The 15,636-nt window shown below is 47.6% G+C and overlaps 1 protein-coding gene across 2 annotated transcripts in view; it reads left to right on the top strand.

Annotated features, from left to right (window-relative positions):
* canx (calnexin) overlaps positions 1-15,636 on the top strand; it is a 69,483-nt gene that overhangs the window by 10,910 nt on the left and 42,937 nt on the right. For both annotated transcript variants that reach the window (XM_059990692.1, XM_059990691.1), the window contains exons 2-4: positions 520-669; positions 8,881-8,954; positions 10,534-10,592. In XM_059990692.1, coding sequence (XP_059846675.1) covers positions 523-669; positions 8,881-8,954; positions 10,534-10,592 — 280 coding nt within the window. In that variant the 5' untranslated portion in view covers positions 520-522. The remainder of the gene's footprint in view (positions 1-519; positions 670-8,880; positions 8,955-10,533; positions 10,593-15,636) is intronic.

The raw sequence follows: 15,636 nt of genomic DNA, 5'->3' as shown, positions 1-15,636 counted from the left end.
ATTGTTCATTGTAAATTGATGTAAATCAAAGCATGCCCACGACTTACTAACCTAATCTGTACGCTTTTGGAATGTGGGAGAAAACTAGAGCACCCAGAGGAAACCTACGCTGTCACGAGAAAGCTACAGACAGCAGTGGAATTTGAACCCTGTTGTCAGTGTACATGTGACAAAATTTATCTTAGAAAAAAAACTTCCCCAATATTCTTTAAAATTGGGAACATGCATGAAATTGCATGAAAGTACTATATTAAAAAGAACCTTTCTTCTCCAACCCTTGCTTTTCCCACTTCACCTGTCACCTTCTAGCCTCCAGTCCCTCCCTCCGCCTTCTGTTTCTGTTATTATGGCATCTTCCCCTTCCATTTCAGTTCTGAAGAAGGGTCTCTGTCCAAAACGTCCCATAGTTCTTGCCATAGATGCTGAATTCCTCCAGCATTTTATGTGTGTTGCTTTGCTTTTCCAGCATCTGCATACTTTCTTATGTTTATTTTTATAAGTCTGGTTCTTTATTCACAGAAAATGAAGATGAAACTGTGGTTGACGTTGGTGCTGGTATTTGGTGTTGCTGTGGTCTTTGCTGAAGATGATGACGATGTTGTGGAAGACGAAGATGATGAAAGTCCAGTAACAAATGAGGCTGAGCCAAGTACTCCACCGCCACCTAAGGTGAGGCTACCTGAGGATTCGCCACTCTGATTAGAATAAACATGAGGTTTCTAAACTTTTTTTTGTCTGTTGTTTCTCACTTGATCAGATGATTCAACTTGTTGGTTGTGTTGAAATATGTGACCTTCACTTTGTGTCCAGGTAATCAAGATCCTACATCACAAAGGGACTGTAATTGATCATTGTCAGTCCCAGCTCTTAGAATCAGTCCACCATTATTCTTTTACTAGAGTGATAGTCATAGAGCACTATATCACAGAAACATGCCTGTCAGCCCATTTAGTCTATGCCAAACTATTGATCTACATAGTTCTATCCATCTGCACCCCAACCACAACCCTCCATACCACTCCCATGTATCTATCCAAATGTCTCTTAAATGGTGCAATCAAACCTGCCTCCACCACTTGCACTGGCATCTCGTTCCACACTCTCATCACTGAATGAAAAAGTGCCCCCTAGTGCTCTGCAGCATATCTCTCAACTTTTTTCCACTAGCAGTTGCATGCAGACAGTGTGATGAAAATAGTGATTTTCAAGATGTTGAGGCCACATTGTGCACAATTTTTATTTGCCCTGTTACAGGCAAGATGCTGTTAATCTGGAAGGTGTACAAGGATACTGTCTGGACTTGGGCCTGAACAATAGGGAGGAGGTCCTTTCCCCTCCAGTCCTGCTGAAGGGTCTCTGCCCGAAATGTTGACTGTACTCTTTTTCATAGATGCTGCTTGGCATGTTGAGTTCCTCCAGTAGTTTGTGTTTGGATTTCCAGCATCTGAAGATTTTCTCGTTAGATAGAGCTTGGGTATGTTAGGACCATTCCTTGGAGTGTGGGAGACTAGGGAGTAACCTTGCAGATATGTATAAAATCCTGAGATGTCGGGTGAAGATTGATGAAGGTAGAGCCGTAGATGCAGTGTATGTGGATTTCAGCAAGGCATTTGATAAGGTACTCCATGCAAGGCTTATTGAGAAAGTAAGAAGGCATGGGATCCAAGGGGACATTGCTTTGTGGATCCAGAACTGGCTTGTCCACAGAAGGCAGAGTGGTTGTAGATGGGTCATATTCTGCATGGAGGCCGGTGACCAGTGCTGTGCCTCAGGGATCTGTTCTGGAACTCCTACTCTTTGTTAATTTTATAAATGACCTGGATGAGGAAGTGGAAGGATGGGTTAGTAAATTTGCTGATGACACAAAGGTTGGGGGTGTTGTGGATAGTGTGGAGGACTGTCAGAGGTCACAACAGGACATTGATAGGATACAAAACTGGGCTGAGAAGTAGCAGATGGAGTTCATCCCAGATCAGTGTGAGGTGGTTCATTTTGGTAGGTCAAATATGATGGCAGAATATAGTATTAATGGTAAGACTCTTGGCAGTGTAGAGGATCAGGAGGATCTTGGGGTCCAAGTCCATAGGACACTCAAAGCAGCTGCGCAGGTTGACTTAGTGGTTAAGAAGGCGTACAGTGCATTGGCCTTCATCAACCGTGGGACTGAGTTTTAAGAGCTGTGAGGTAATGTTGCAGCTAAATAGGACCCTGGTCAGACCCCACTTGGAGTACTGTGCTCAATTCTGGTCGCTTCACTACAGGAAGGAAGTGGAAACCATAGGAAGGGTACAGAGGAGATTTACAAGGATGTTGCCGGGATTGGGGAGCATGCCTTATGAGAAAAAGTTGAGTGAACTTGGCCTTTTCTCCTTGGAGTGACGGAGAATGAGAAGTGATCTGATAGAGGTGTATAAGATGATGATAGGCATTGATCTTGTGGATAGTCAGAGGCTTTTCCCCAGGGCTGAAATGGCTAAGACGAGAGGGCACTGTTTTAAGGTGCTTGGAAGTAGGTACAGAGGAGATGTTGGGTAAGTTTTTTAACGCAGTGGTGAGTGTGTGGAATGGGCTGCCGGCAGCGGCGATGGAGGTGGGAATGATAGGGTCTTTTAAGAGACTCCTGGACAGCTACATGGAGCTTAGAAAAATAAGGGGCTATGGTTAAAGCCAAGGTAGTTCTAAGGTAGGGACATGTTAGGCACAGCTTTGTGGGCCAAAGGGCCTGTATTGTGCTGTAGGTTTTCAATGTTTCTTTGAAAATTCACAGTATTTTTCCCTGTGACGGGTAACTAAAAACTAGCGTGTGTGGGTTTAATATAAATTTGTTTTTCTCTAAAACACAAGATTCTGCAGATGCTAGCATTACAAAGCAACACACAGACTGCTGGAGGAACTCGGCAGCATTTATGAAGAGGAGAAAGCAGTCAATATTTTCGGTCCAGACCCTTAATCGGGACTGGAAAGGAAGGGGGAAAATGCCAGAATAAGCAGGGTCAGAGTGGGGGGAGGAGGAGGACAAGCTAGAAGCTGATTTGTAAAGCCAGGTGGGTGGGGAATGTGGGGATGAAGTAAGAGCTGGGAGGTGAAAGTTCGAAAAGGCAAAGGGCTGAAGAAGGAATCTGATAGGAGTGAGAAGTGAACATTGGATAAAGAGAAGGAGGAGGGGCACCAGGGGAAGGTGACAGGCAGCTGAGTCAAGCTGAGAGACCAGAGTGGGAAATTGAGGATGAGCGAAGTGGGAGGGAGAACATTTACCTTGAAGGAGAAATCAATGTTCATGTCATCATGCTTGAGGCTACCGAGATGGAATATGAGGCGGTCTCATTATGGCAGAAGAGGAAGCCATGGACTGATGTGTAAGAATTATTCTCTTGTTCTTTAAAATTTGTTTAAAAAAACAAGTTGATAGGCAGTCAGGTTCTAGGTCTCTCTGTTTAGTTATTCACAACAAAGATGTGAGGTTGTGTGGATTTCCCTTTGGAAATTATACTTCTGATAAGTGTGACTAAATGCAATTGTGGTTTTGTAAAATGAGTAATTTTGTGGGGCATTTACAGTTTTCCCACTCTACCCGATAGCACTGAGAATTGGCTGGGGCATCAATAGCAAATGGAGGCAAGGAACATGTCTCTTCTGAAATTTCTCTTGCTTTGGGTGAGCATTAAAATGCTAATTTTTTTGCACTTGTAAATTTTCAATTGAGAAGGAAGACATTTGGCCCAAGCCCAGAAGTGTTTAACCCATTTCCTAATCATAGCTCTGCAAGTTATGCCACATCCAGGTACTTGGAAGATTTGTCTTGTAATCCTGTCTATAACAATCTGGGCTTACCAGTTATTGATCTTTGCTGAGGAAAAGGAGTCTTTCTCTGTTTGCTGTACTTGGGTCTCTCACACAATTTTATATTCTAGTTAGTTCTTCCTTCTCTCTGTTCCAGAGAAAACAATCGTAGCCTAGATTTCAGAATCACTGACACTAACATTTGTTGTTCTGCAGTAGCTGTACAGTGCACTACATAAAAATAATTACTATAAGTTGCAATAAGAAATATTAAAAAATAAATAGTGCAGAGAGGAAAATATTAATGTTCATGGATTCAGGGGCCATACGGAAATCTAAAGGCAAGGTGGAAGAAGCAATTCCTAAAATGTGTGTGTATTTTCAGGCTCTTGTACCTCCTCCTAACTGGGTCTCCAGACCTAACGATGCCTTGTATGCACTCTAATGCTGCCCCTTACTCACTGTAGTGGTACTGTGGCGACCCATTTCCTGGCACATCCGAACCGGCTCACAATTGGATAGCCTACGGGGGTTTGCGAGCACAGAGCTTTGGAGCCTCTGCGCCATGGGGGGCAGGTTGAGGGAGGCTTAAAAGTGAGGCTGAGGATTTTGAATAAAGTTTTTTCCTTCGACTGCAGTTACCGACTCCGTTTCGTAATTTTAGCGCTGCATGTAGCACACCGCTACAATTGGTGACCCCGACAGTCCAAACGATTTTTGGACCAGAAATGACCGACGCTGCCTCTGCGGTTTCGTTGAAACTGCCGGGTTTCTGGACACAGCGACCAAACCTATGGTTACAGCCAGCGAAGCCCAATTCCACGTTCACCGGATCACCTCAGAAGACACCCGCTACTACTACGTGGTGAGCTCCCTCGACCAGGACACAGCGGCCCAGGTCGCGGAGTTCGTACAATCGCCCCTGGCAGACGGCAAGTACATGGAATTCAAAGCCCTGCTCCTCAGGATTTTCGGACTCTAACGGCGCAAGCGGGCTGCCCGTTTACTGCACCTGGATGGCTTGGGCGACAGACCTCATTCGGCTTTAATGAATGAGATGTTGTCTCTGGCCGACGGACACACACCCTGCCTTATGTTTGAGCAGGCATTCCTGGAGCAGCTGCCCGAGAACATACGCCTGCTGCTGTCCGACGCGGATTTCAGTGACCCCCGGAAGGTGGCAGCCCGGGCGGACTTGCTGTGGAACGCCAAAAAGGTGAGCGGGGCGTCCATCGCACAGATCTCCCAGCCACGCTCCCAGCAGCAAACCAGTCCAGGCCCAGCCGCAGAGCCCGCCAACCCCCGGCCCAATGAACACTGGTGCTTCTACCACCAGCGGTGGGGCGCAGAAGCCCGCCGTTGTCGCCCGCCCTGCAAGTTCCCGGGAAACGCCAGGGCCAGCCGCCGCTGATGGCTACGGCGGCTGGCCATCGGGATAGCCTCCTGTATGTGTGGGACAGAAGGTCGGGACGCTGGTTTTTGGTCGACGCTGGTGCTGAGATCAGTGTTTTACCTCCGACGAGTTACGACACCCGCAGCAGGGCATCGGGGCCCCCCCTAAGGGCCGTGAACGGCAGCACAGTAAGGTAGGTGCCATAGTTACATGCTACAGTTCGGCACCAGCCAGTTCACGTGGGACTTTACACTGGCCGCCGTAGCCCAACCGCTTCTGGGTGCGGATTTTTTGCAGGCTCACAGCCTACTGGTCGACCTGCCCAGGAAGAGACTGGTACACGCCGAGACCTTTCAGACGTTCTCCCTGGGTGCAGCCCAGTTGCCAGCCTCGGCTCCATCACGCTGTCCGACAACGACTTCACCAGGGTCCTGGCGGGTTTCCCATCGGTTCTGGCACCGCAGTTCACAGCGGCCATGCCCCGACACGGCGTACGGCACCACATCCCGACCCGGGGATCATCCAGCGGTCCGACAGCCCATGTGCCTCCCCCCTGCACATGGTGCCCAAAGCGACGGGAGGCTGGAGACCGTGCAGCGACTACCGCAGGCTGAACGAGGCTACCACACCGTACCGCTACCCTGTGCCGCACATTCAGGACTTTGCAGCAAACCTGCACGGCGCACGGATCTTCTCCAAGGTAGACCTCGTCCGAGGGTACCATCAAATCCCGATGCATCCTGCCGACGTCTCCAAAACGGCTCTCATCACCCCGTTTGGCCTTTTCGAGTTCCTCCGCATGCCGTTCAGCCTGAAGAATGCCGCACAGACGTTCCAGCGGTTAATGGACGCGGTGGGACGGGACCTGGACTTCGCGTTCATCTATTTGGACGACATCCTCATAGCCAGCAGCAGTCGTCAGGAGCATCTGTCCCACCTCCGTCAACTCTGCGCCCGACTGAGTGAGTACGGTCTTACAATCAACCCCGCCAAATGCCAGTTCGGACTCGATACCATTGACTTCCTGGGCCACAGGATTACTAAAGACGGGGCAACCCCTCTACCCGCTAAGGTAGATGCGGTCCACCACTTCCCCCGACCCACCACGATCAAAGGCCTTCAGGAATTCGTAGGTATGGTCAATTTCTACCACCGCTTCCTCCCTTCAGCTGCCCGGATCATGCGCCCCCTGTTCGCCCTGATGTCGGGTCCGAGCAAGGACATTACCTGGGACGAGGAGTCCGCCGCCGCTTTCGTTCAAACGAAGGAAGCTTTGGCGAACGCCGCAATGCTAGTACATCCCAGAATGGACGCCCCTACCGCCCTCACAGTGGACGCATCTAACACAGCAGTCGGTGGGGTGCTGGAGCAACTCATCGCAGGTCGCTGGCAACCCCTGGCATTTTTCAGCAAACACCTGTGACCACCCAAGCTCAAGTACAGTGCTTTCGACCGGGAACTGTTGGCGCTCTACCTGGCAATCCGGCATTTCAGTTACTTCCTAGAAGGTCGGCCCTTCACCGCGTTCACAGACCACAAACCGCTTACCTTTGCGTTTACGAAAGCGTCCGACCCCTGGTCGTCCCGCCAGCAACGCCACCTGTCCTACATCTCTGAATACACGACGGATGTCCGGCACGTCTCGGGTAAGGACAATGTCGTGGCGGATGCGCTCTCTCGTCCTACCGTTCATGCCCTTTCCCAAGGGGTAGACTTTGAGGCACTGGCAGAGGCACAGCAGGCGGATGAGGAGATTCCGAGTTACAGAACCGCAGTCTCCGATTTGCAGCTCCAGGACCTTCCCGTAGGCCCGGGTGAGAGGACCCTACTCTGTGACGTCACCACCGGCCAGCCCCGTCCCGTCGTCCCGATAGCCTGGCGGCGCCGTGTTTTCGACTCCATTCATAACTTGGCGCATCCCTCCATCCGGACAACTGTCCGGATGGTTTCCAGCAGGTTCGTTTGGCACGGACTCCGCAAACAGGTCTGTGAATGGGCCAGACGGCCAAGGTGCAGCGGCACACCAAAGCCCCACCGCAGCAATTCCATCCTGCCCACCGGCATTTCCACCACATTCATGTGGATATCGTGGGCCCCCTGCCAGTTTGTGGCACCTCCTGACTATCGTGGACCGGTTCACAAGATTGCCAGAGGTGGTCCCGCTCACCGACACCACCTCCGAATCTTGCGCCCAAGCCCTGATCACCACCTGGATATCTCGCTTTGGTGTACCGGCCCACATTACCTCCGACAGAGGTGCCCAGTTCACCTCCAGCCTGTGGTCAGCAATGGCCAGCCTTTTGGGGACTCAGCTGCACCACACAACTGCCTACCACCCACAGTCGAATGGGCTAGTGGAGCGTTTCCACCGTCACCTGAAGTCGGCCCTCATGGCCCGCCTGCAAGGAGCCAACTGGGCGGACGAGCTTCCCTGGGTCCTACTCGGCATCCGCACAGCGCCCAAGGACGACCTGCACGCCTCGTCGGCCGAGTTGGTATACGGCGCGCCCCTGGTCGTCCCTGGGGAGTTCCTACCAGCCCCAAGGGGGCAAGAGGAAGATCCCGCAGCAGTCCTGGGCAGACTACGCGAGAAGCTCGGTAACCTGGCCCCCATACCCACTTCACAGCACGGGCGGAACCCGACCTGCGTACCCAAGGATCTGCAGAACTGTAAATTTGTGTTTGTACGAAGGGGCGTGCATCGGCCACCGCTGCAGCGGCCATACGAGGGGCCATTTATGGTGCTCTGGAACAACGGGTCCACGTTCGTGCTGGACGTTGGGGGGAAAGAGGAGGTTTTCACGGTGGACCGCCTCAAACCGGCCCATGTGGACCTGGCACAACCGGCCGAGTTTCCAGCACCTCGGCGCAGAGGCCGACCTCCCAAGCAGGTTCCGGCCCAGACTGTGGACATTGGGGGGTATATCGCCGGTTCTGGGGGGGGGGTTATGTGGCGACCCATTTCCTGGCACATCCGAACCGGCTCACAATTTGATAGCTACGGGGGTTTGTGAGCACAGAGCTTTGGAGCTTGTTGAGGGAGGCTTAAAAGTGAGGCTGAGGATTTTGAATAAAGTTTTTTCCTTCAACTGCAGTTACCGACTCCGTGTCGTAATTTTAGCGCTGCATGTAGCACACCGCTACAGTACTTCCTGATCTGAGCATGTTACTCATACCAAATGTTTATTATTCTCTCATGATCTCATCACTTTAATATATTGTCCCTCCACCAATAAAGGTAAAATACCCACATACTGCTTTAACCATGTCACATTTTACTAGCATGAGGGGTTGTTGTTCAAAATCTCAATTTCTTTGTTTGAAATTCAGATTTATTTAGCACATTATGAAGCGGAATGAATCATTTGTATTGACAACCAACACACTCAATGATGAGCAGGGGGAAGCCTGCAAGTAATGTCGTGCATTCCAGTTCCAAGGTTTCTGCAAAGAGCTAGTGAGGGCATGGTGGAATTAATGTTTCCTACGTACGTATTTGAGATGTTTCTGACACCTCTGTTTGCTGATAGAGAAGATATTCCTTCTCCTCACTACCTACCCCTATCCTGAAAAGGAATCTTAGACCCGGGCACAGAATGACGCAAACAGTAACAGCAAAAGAAGCTCCTTATCTACACTTAGTGGAATACTTGTAATTGGTAGGGTACTAAAGTGTACTTTTTTAACCTTTTAATGTTGCCTTGCAGGTCACTTATAAAGCTCCTGTTCCAATTGGACGAGTGCACTTTGCAGAATCATTTGATAAAGGCACTTTGGATGGGTAAGGATGATTCGTTGAGCATCCAGTGTGAGAGTGTGGGGTTGGGTGGTAAGGGTGAACAGCATCTGGGAAGTTACATTGTTCTGAGTAGTTGATTTCCTGTGTTCTACTTCAGTTCTGTCTGGACATGGGAAGAATGGAAGGTTATTTAATCAATGGACAGACCTTTTGGGATAAACAGATGCTGTGAAGTGCATCTCCTGGCTGGAGAGTATAGAATCACTAGTTATAGACATTCAGGGCTGATGTAGAGAAGTTTTCTTCACATGAAGGCTCTAAATGGTTTGGAATTTTTCACCACACGGTTGTGGGTGATGGGTCATTGAATACAAGTCCGAGACTTGAAGAGCAATGTGCAGTGCTGGAAATCTGTTAATTAAAAACAAGATGCTGCAAATACTTCATGGGTCAGACCGCACTGATGAGAAAAGAAAGCCTGAGTATCTATGGAGCCGTAAAATTTTACCTGAATATTTATGTCGCCATCCCATCAGGCAGAAGATACAGTGGGTTGGAAGCAGCTTCTATCTTGCTATTAGACTACTGAACAGTCCTCTAGTACGAAATATGGATTTTTGACCTCAGTTATCACATTATGGCCTGCCACCTTATTGTCTGTCTGAACTGCACTTGCTCGGTCACCATACACTTTAGATTTGGGTTGGGGTTATTAAGTTGTGGACAATCTATGTTGGCAACAAAGCACGGTAACATTTGTGGGCTGCCCCCATTACTTCCTCTTCCTCTTCGCCTATTGCCTATCAGTTTTTACTCCTTCCTCTCCTGCACATCTTATTCTGGCCTCTTCCCCTTCCTCTCCAGACCTGATGAAGAGTCTTGGCCCAAAATGTGACTCTATTCTCTCCATAGGTGCTGCCTGAATTAGTGAGTTCCTTCAGCATTTTGTGTGTATGTTGCTCTGGATTTTGAGCATCTACAGAATCTGTGTTTATTCAACAAAGGAGAATTTTTGGCAACTATATTGATGTTAGCAGCATGTTAATGAAGCTTAGAAACTGTGGTGTGACTATTAAGGGAACTGGAACTGATCAGGAAGTTGGAAATCAGTCATAACTAGAAAAAATGAGTTGTCTTATCAGTATCTGTAGTACCATCTTCATACAACTGTATGTGAGAACAGTGGAATGGGTGTAATGTAAAAGCTATGACAGTAGTTTGTGTTGCAAGTTCTCTAAAAATGATAATGTGATGAGATCGTAATTTATTGAATTTGATCGATAGGTAGTCATTGGTATCCGGTCATGAATAATAGGAACTATTATCTCTGAGATAAACATTTAACAACTCATCCAAAATTCAGGCTGACAAATTTAGCTCTCCTTCAGTACTGAATTTGGCATAGATTTTTATGCTTTAATTTCCTGCTGTTACTTTGCTGAGTGAGAGGGGTCTACGTTAGTGACTGCTGAGCCAACACAGTTTGAAATGTAACTTTCAGTTTTGAAGACATTACAACCGTTCACTCTTCAGTGGCTGGATGGATAAAGCTGTCTTGTTTAATACTGAAATTGAATGTTATCACTGTCTGTTATAACTTATTCATGTCTTTGCATTGTAGCTGGGTCCGATCCAAAGCCAAAAAAGAAGACACTGATGAAGATATTGCAAAATATGATGGTGAGATCACTTTTCTATATAGCCTCCAAATAGAAAGACATCCCTTTAGGACAGAATTGAGGAGGAATTTCTTTAGTCAGCCACTGGTGAATCTCTGAAATTCATTTCCAGAGTCATATGTGGAGGCCAAGTCATTGGGTGTATTTAAAACAGGTTGATAATTTCTTGATTAGTAAGGGCTTCAACAATTACAGGAATAAAGCAGAAAGGTGGGGTTGAGAGGGTCATATTAAATTAGCTGAGATCAAATATCAGAGCAGACTCAATGTGCCAAATGGCCCAATTCTGCTGTTGTGTTCTGAAGTATCTTTGTGCAAAATTAAAGAAATGCTTTTTGTTCGGGTTGAGCTTGTATTGTTAGTAAAAAAAAATCAATCGGTGGTTTTCAAGATTCAAAAACTTTATCGTCATTCTAACCGTATATCAGCTCTGCAGGGCAGAATGAGACAGCGTTTCCCAGGAGCAGTGCAATCATAACATAACAAACACAACACCAAATAATAAACATAACAATAAATAGTAAAACGCAACAGCCACCTGTCAGTTAAAAACAAGTTATAAGTGTCCAGTGCAAGTTAAAAGCGTCCAAAGCAGAGTCAGGTAGAGCAGCTATTTAGCAGTCTGACTGCCTGTGGGAGGAAGCTGTTTAGTAGCCTTGTGGTTTTAGATTTGATGCTCCTGTAACTTTTACCTGATGGCAGAAGAACAAACAGTTCATGGAGAGGGTGTGAGGGGTCTTTAATGATGTACCGTGTCTTCTGGAGGTATCGATTCTGTAAGAGGTCTTGGACAGAAGGTAGGGAGACCTTAATAACCTTCTCTGCTCCCCTAACCACCCTCTGCAAGGCTTTTTTGTCGGCAGCACTGCAGCTGGAGTATCAGGTTGTGATGCAAAAGGTCAGCACACTCTCAACCACGCCTCTGTAGAATGTAGTTAAGATGTTAGTGGGGAGTGATGCTTGTTTAAGCTTCCTCAGAAAGTGCAATCTCTGCTGGGCTCATTTCACAATCCCAGTGGTGTTCCTGGACCAGGTGACATTGTCTGAGATCTGCACCCCAAGGAACTTGATGTTTTCCATTCTCTCCACTGTGGAGCCGCTGATGCTGAGGGGTGTGTGCTCAGGCTGAGACCATATGAAATCGACGATCATCTCCTTGGTTTTGGTGACATTAAGCATCAAGTTGTTGTCACTGCATCAGCTCTCTCGAAGAGGACAGCGAGGCTTTGTGAGGAAGTGCGGCGGCGGCCATTTTCAAATTGTTCAGTTGCGTCTCAGATCGGAGTTCTGAGAGGCGGGATTGTGCAGGCGCGTGAAGGAGACCTGGGAAGGCGGGAAGATATAAAAAAGAGAAGATTGAGTGAGGTAGTTCTCTTTTGGAAGAGGACAGCAAGACTTTGAGAGGAAGTGCGGCGGCGGCCATTTTCAAATTGTCCAATTGCGGCTCAGATCGGAGTTCTGAGAGGTGGGACTGCGCAGGCGCATGAAGGAGACCTGGGAAGGCGGGAAGATATAAAAAGAACGCAGCCTTAAGAAGCGGGCAGTTTCGTTTGCGGGCAGCAGAGTGCGCTGGGAGCAGAGTGTAGGGCTTAGGCTCAGGGGGCTTAGGCAGAAGAAGGCACTGTAGGCTTATCTTTTAGTTCTTGTTATTGTCAGTTATTCGGGAAGTATGAGTGTGAGGGCAGCTTGTTGTTCTCGGTGTCGGATGTGGGAGGTCCTGGAGTCTCCGAGCCTCCCGGACGTCCACATCTGTGCCAGGTGCGCCGAACTGCAGCTCCTGAGGGACTGAGTTAGGGAACTGGAGCTGCAGCTCAATGACCTTCGCCTGGTCAGGGAGAGTGAGGAGGTGATAGAGAGGAGTTACAGGCAGGTGGTCACTCCAGGGCCACGGGAAGCAGATAGGTGGGTCACGGTCAGGAAGGGGAAGAGGCAGGTACTAGAGAGTACCCCGGTGGCTGTACCCCTTGACAATAAGTACTCATGTTTGAGTACTGTTGGGGGGGGGTACAGCCTACCTGGTGGAAGTGACAGTGGCTGGGCCTCCGGCACAGAGGATGGCCCTGTAGCTCAGAAGGGTAGGGATAGAAGAAAGAGGACCATAGTAATAGGGGACTCGATAGTCAGGGGTTCAGATAGGCAGTTCTGTGGCGGTGATCGGGAGTCCCGGATGGTAATTTGCCTCCCTGGTGCCAGGGTTCGGGACGTTTCTGATCGCGTCCAAGATATCCTGAAGTGGGAGGGTGAGGAGCCAGAGGTCGTGGTACATGTAGGTACCAATGACATAGGTAGGAAAGGGGAAGAGGTCCTGAAACGAGAGTACAGGGAGTTAGGAAGGCAGTTAAGAAGAAGGACCGCAAAGGTAGTAATCTCGGGATTACTGCCTGTGCCACGCGACAGTGAGGGTAGGAATGGAATTAGGTGGAGGATGAATGCGTGGCTGTGGGATTGGAGCAGGGGGCAGAGATTCAAGTTTCTGGATCATTGGGACCTCTTCTGGGGCAGGCGTGACCTGTTCAAGAAGGACGGGTTACATTTGAATTGTGGGGGGACCAATATCCTAGCGGGGAGGTTTGCTAGGGCTACAGGGCAGTCTTTAAACTAGTAAGATGGGGGGGGGGCGGGAATCAATTTGAGGAAACTATGGGAGAGGAGGTTAGTTCACCAGTAGAGCAAGTAAGTAGACAGTGTATGAGGGAGGAAAGGCAGGTGATGGAGAAGGGATGCGCTCAAACCAAAGATGTAGGGGAGAAGAAAGAAAAGGATAATAAATTTGAATGCATTGTTAGGGATGAAAAGAGAGGAGGAGGTGGAGAGTATCTTAAATGTATCTATTTTAATGCTAGGAGCATTGTAAGAAAGGTAGATGAGCTTAAAGCGTGGATTGATAACTAGAATTATGATGTTGTAGCTATTAGTGAAACATGGTTGCAGGAAGGGTGTGATTGGCAACTAAATATTCCTGGATTTAGTTGCTTCAGGTGTGATAGAGTAGGAGGGGCCAGAGGAGGAGGTGTTGCATTGCTTGTCCGAGAAAATCTTATGGTGGTGCTTTGGAAGGATAGATTAGAGAGCTCCTCTAGGGAGGCTATTTGGGTGGAATTGAGGAATGGGAAAGGTGTAGTAACACTGATAGGAGTGTATTATAGGCCACCTAATGGGCAGCGTGAGTTGGAAGAGCAAATGTGTAAGGAGATAGCAGATATTTGTAGTAAACACAAGGTGGTGATTGTGGGAGATTTTAATTTTCCACACGTAGACTGGGAAGCTCATTCTGTAAAAGGGCTGGATGGTTTAGAGTTTGTGAAATGTGTGCAGGATAGTTTTTTGCAACAATACATAGAAGTACCGACTAGAGATGGGGCAGTGTTGGATCTCCTGTTAGGGAATGCGATAGGTCAGCTGACAGATGTATGTGTTGGGGAGCACTTCGGGTCCAGTGATCACAATAGCATTAGCTTCAATATAATTATGGAGAAGGACAGGACTGGACCTAGGGTTGAGATTTTTGATTGGAGAAAGGCTAACTTTGAGGAGATGCGAAGGGATTTAGAGAGAGTGGATTGGGTCAAATTGTTTTATGGGAAGGATGTAATAGAGAAATTGAGGTCATTTAAGGGTGAAATTATGAGGGTACAGAATCTTTATGTTCCTGTTAGGTTGAAAGGAAAGGTTAAAGGTTTGAAAGCACCATGGTTTTCAAGGGATGTTAGAAATTTGGTTTGGAAAAAGAGGGATGTCTACAATAGATATAGGCAGCATGGAGTAAAGGAATTGCTGGAGGAATATAAAGAATGTAAAAGGGATCTTAAGAAAGAGATTAGAAAAGCTAAAAGAAGATACGAGGTTGGTTTGGCAAATAAGGTGAAAGTAAATCCGAAAGGTTTCTACAGTTATATTAAAAGCAAGAGGATAGTGAGGGATAAAATTGGCCCCTTAGAGAATCAGAGTGGTCAGCTATTTGTGGAGCCGAGGAAGATGGGAGAGATTTTGAACGATTTCCTCTCTTCGGTATTCACTAAGGAGAAGGATATTGAATTGTGTAAGGTGTGGGAAACAAGTAAGGAAGTTATGGAACCTATGACAATTAAAGAGGTGGAAATACTGGGGCTTTTAAGAAATTTAAAAGTGGATAAATCTCAGGGTCCTGACAGGATATTCCCCAGGACCTTGAGGGAAGTTTGTGTAGAAATAGCAGGAGCTCTGACGGAGATCTTTAATATGTCATTAGAAACAGGGATTGTGCTGGAGGATTGGCGTATTGCTCATGTGGTTCCATTGTTTAAAAAGGGTACTAGAAGTAAGCCTAGCAATTATAGACCTGTCAGTTTGACATCAGTGGTGGGTAAATTAATGGAAAGTATTCTGTAGAGATAGTATTAATAATTATCTGGATAGACAGGATCTGATTAGGAGTAGCCAGCATGGATTTGTGCGTGGAAGGTCATGTTTGACAATCCTTATTGAATTTTTTGAAGAAGTTACAAGGAATGTTGTCGAGGGTAAGGCAGTGGATGTAGTCTATATGGACTTCAGCAAGGCCTTTGACAAAGTTCCACATGGAAGGTTAGTTAAGAAGGTTCAGTCGTTAGGTATTAATGCTGGAGTAATAAAATGAATTCAACAGTGGCTAGATGGGAGATGCCAGAGAGTAGTGGTGGAGAATTGTTTATCGGGATGGAGGCCGGTGACTAGCGGGGTGCCTCAGGGTTCTTTTTTGGGCCCAATGTTGTTTGTAATATACATAATTGATCTGGATGATGGGGTGGTAAATTGGATTAGTAAGTATGCCGATGATACTAAGGTAGGCGGTGTTGTGGATAATGAGGTGGATTTTCAAAGCTTGCAGGGAGATTTATGCCGGTTAGAAGAATGGGCTGAACATTGGCAGATGGAGTTTAACGCTGAGAAGTGTGAGGTTCTACATTTTGGCAGGAATAATCCAAATAGAACATACAGGGTAAATGGTAGGGCATTGAGGAATGCAGAGGAACAGAGAGATCTAGGAATAACAGTGCATAGTTCCCTGAAAGTGGAGTCTCATGTAG

Source organism: Hypanus sabinus, chromosome 15, assembly GCF_030144855.1.
Source record: "Hypanus sabinus isolate sHypSab1 chromosome 15, sHypSab1.hap1, whole genome shotgun sequence".
Lineage (NCBI taxonomy): Eukaryota > Metazoa > Chordata > Chondrichthyes > Myliobatiformes > Dasyatidae > Hypanus > Hypanus sabinus.
This window is presented reverse-complemented; position numbering and strand designations above follow the sequence as displayed.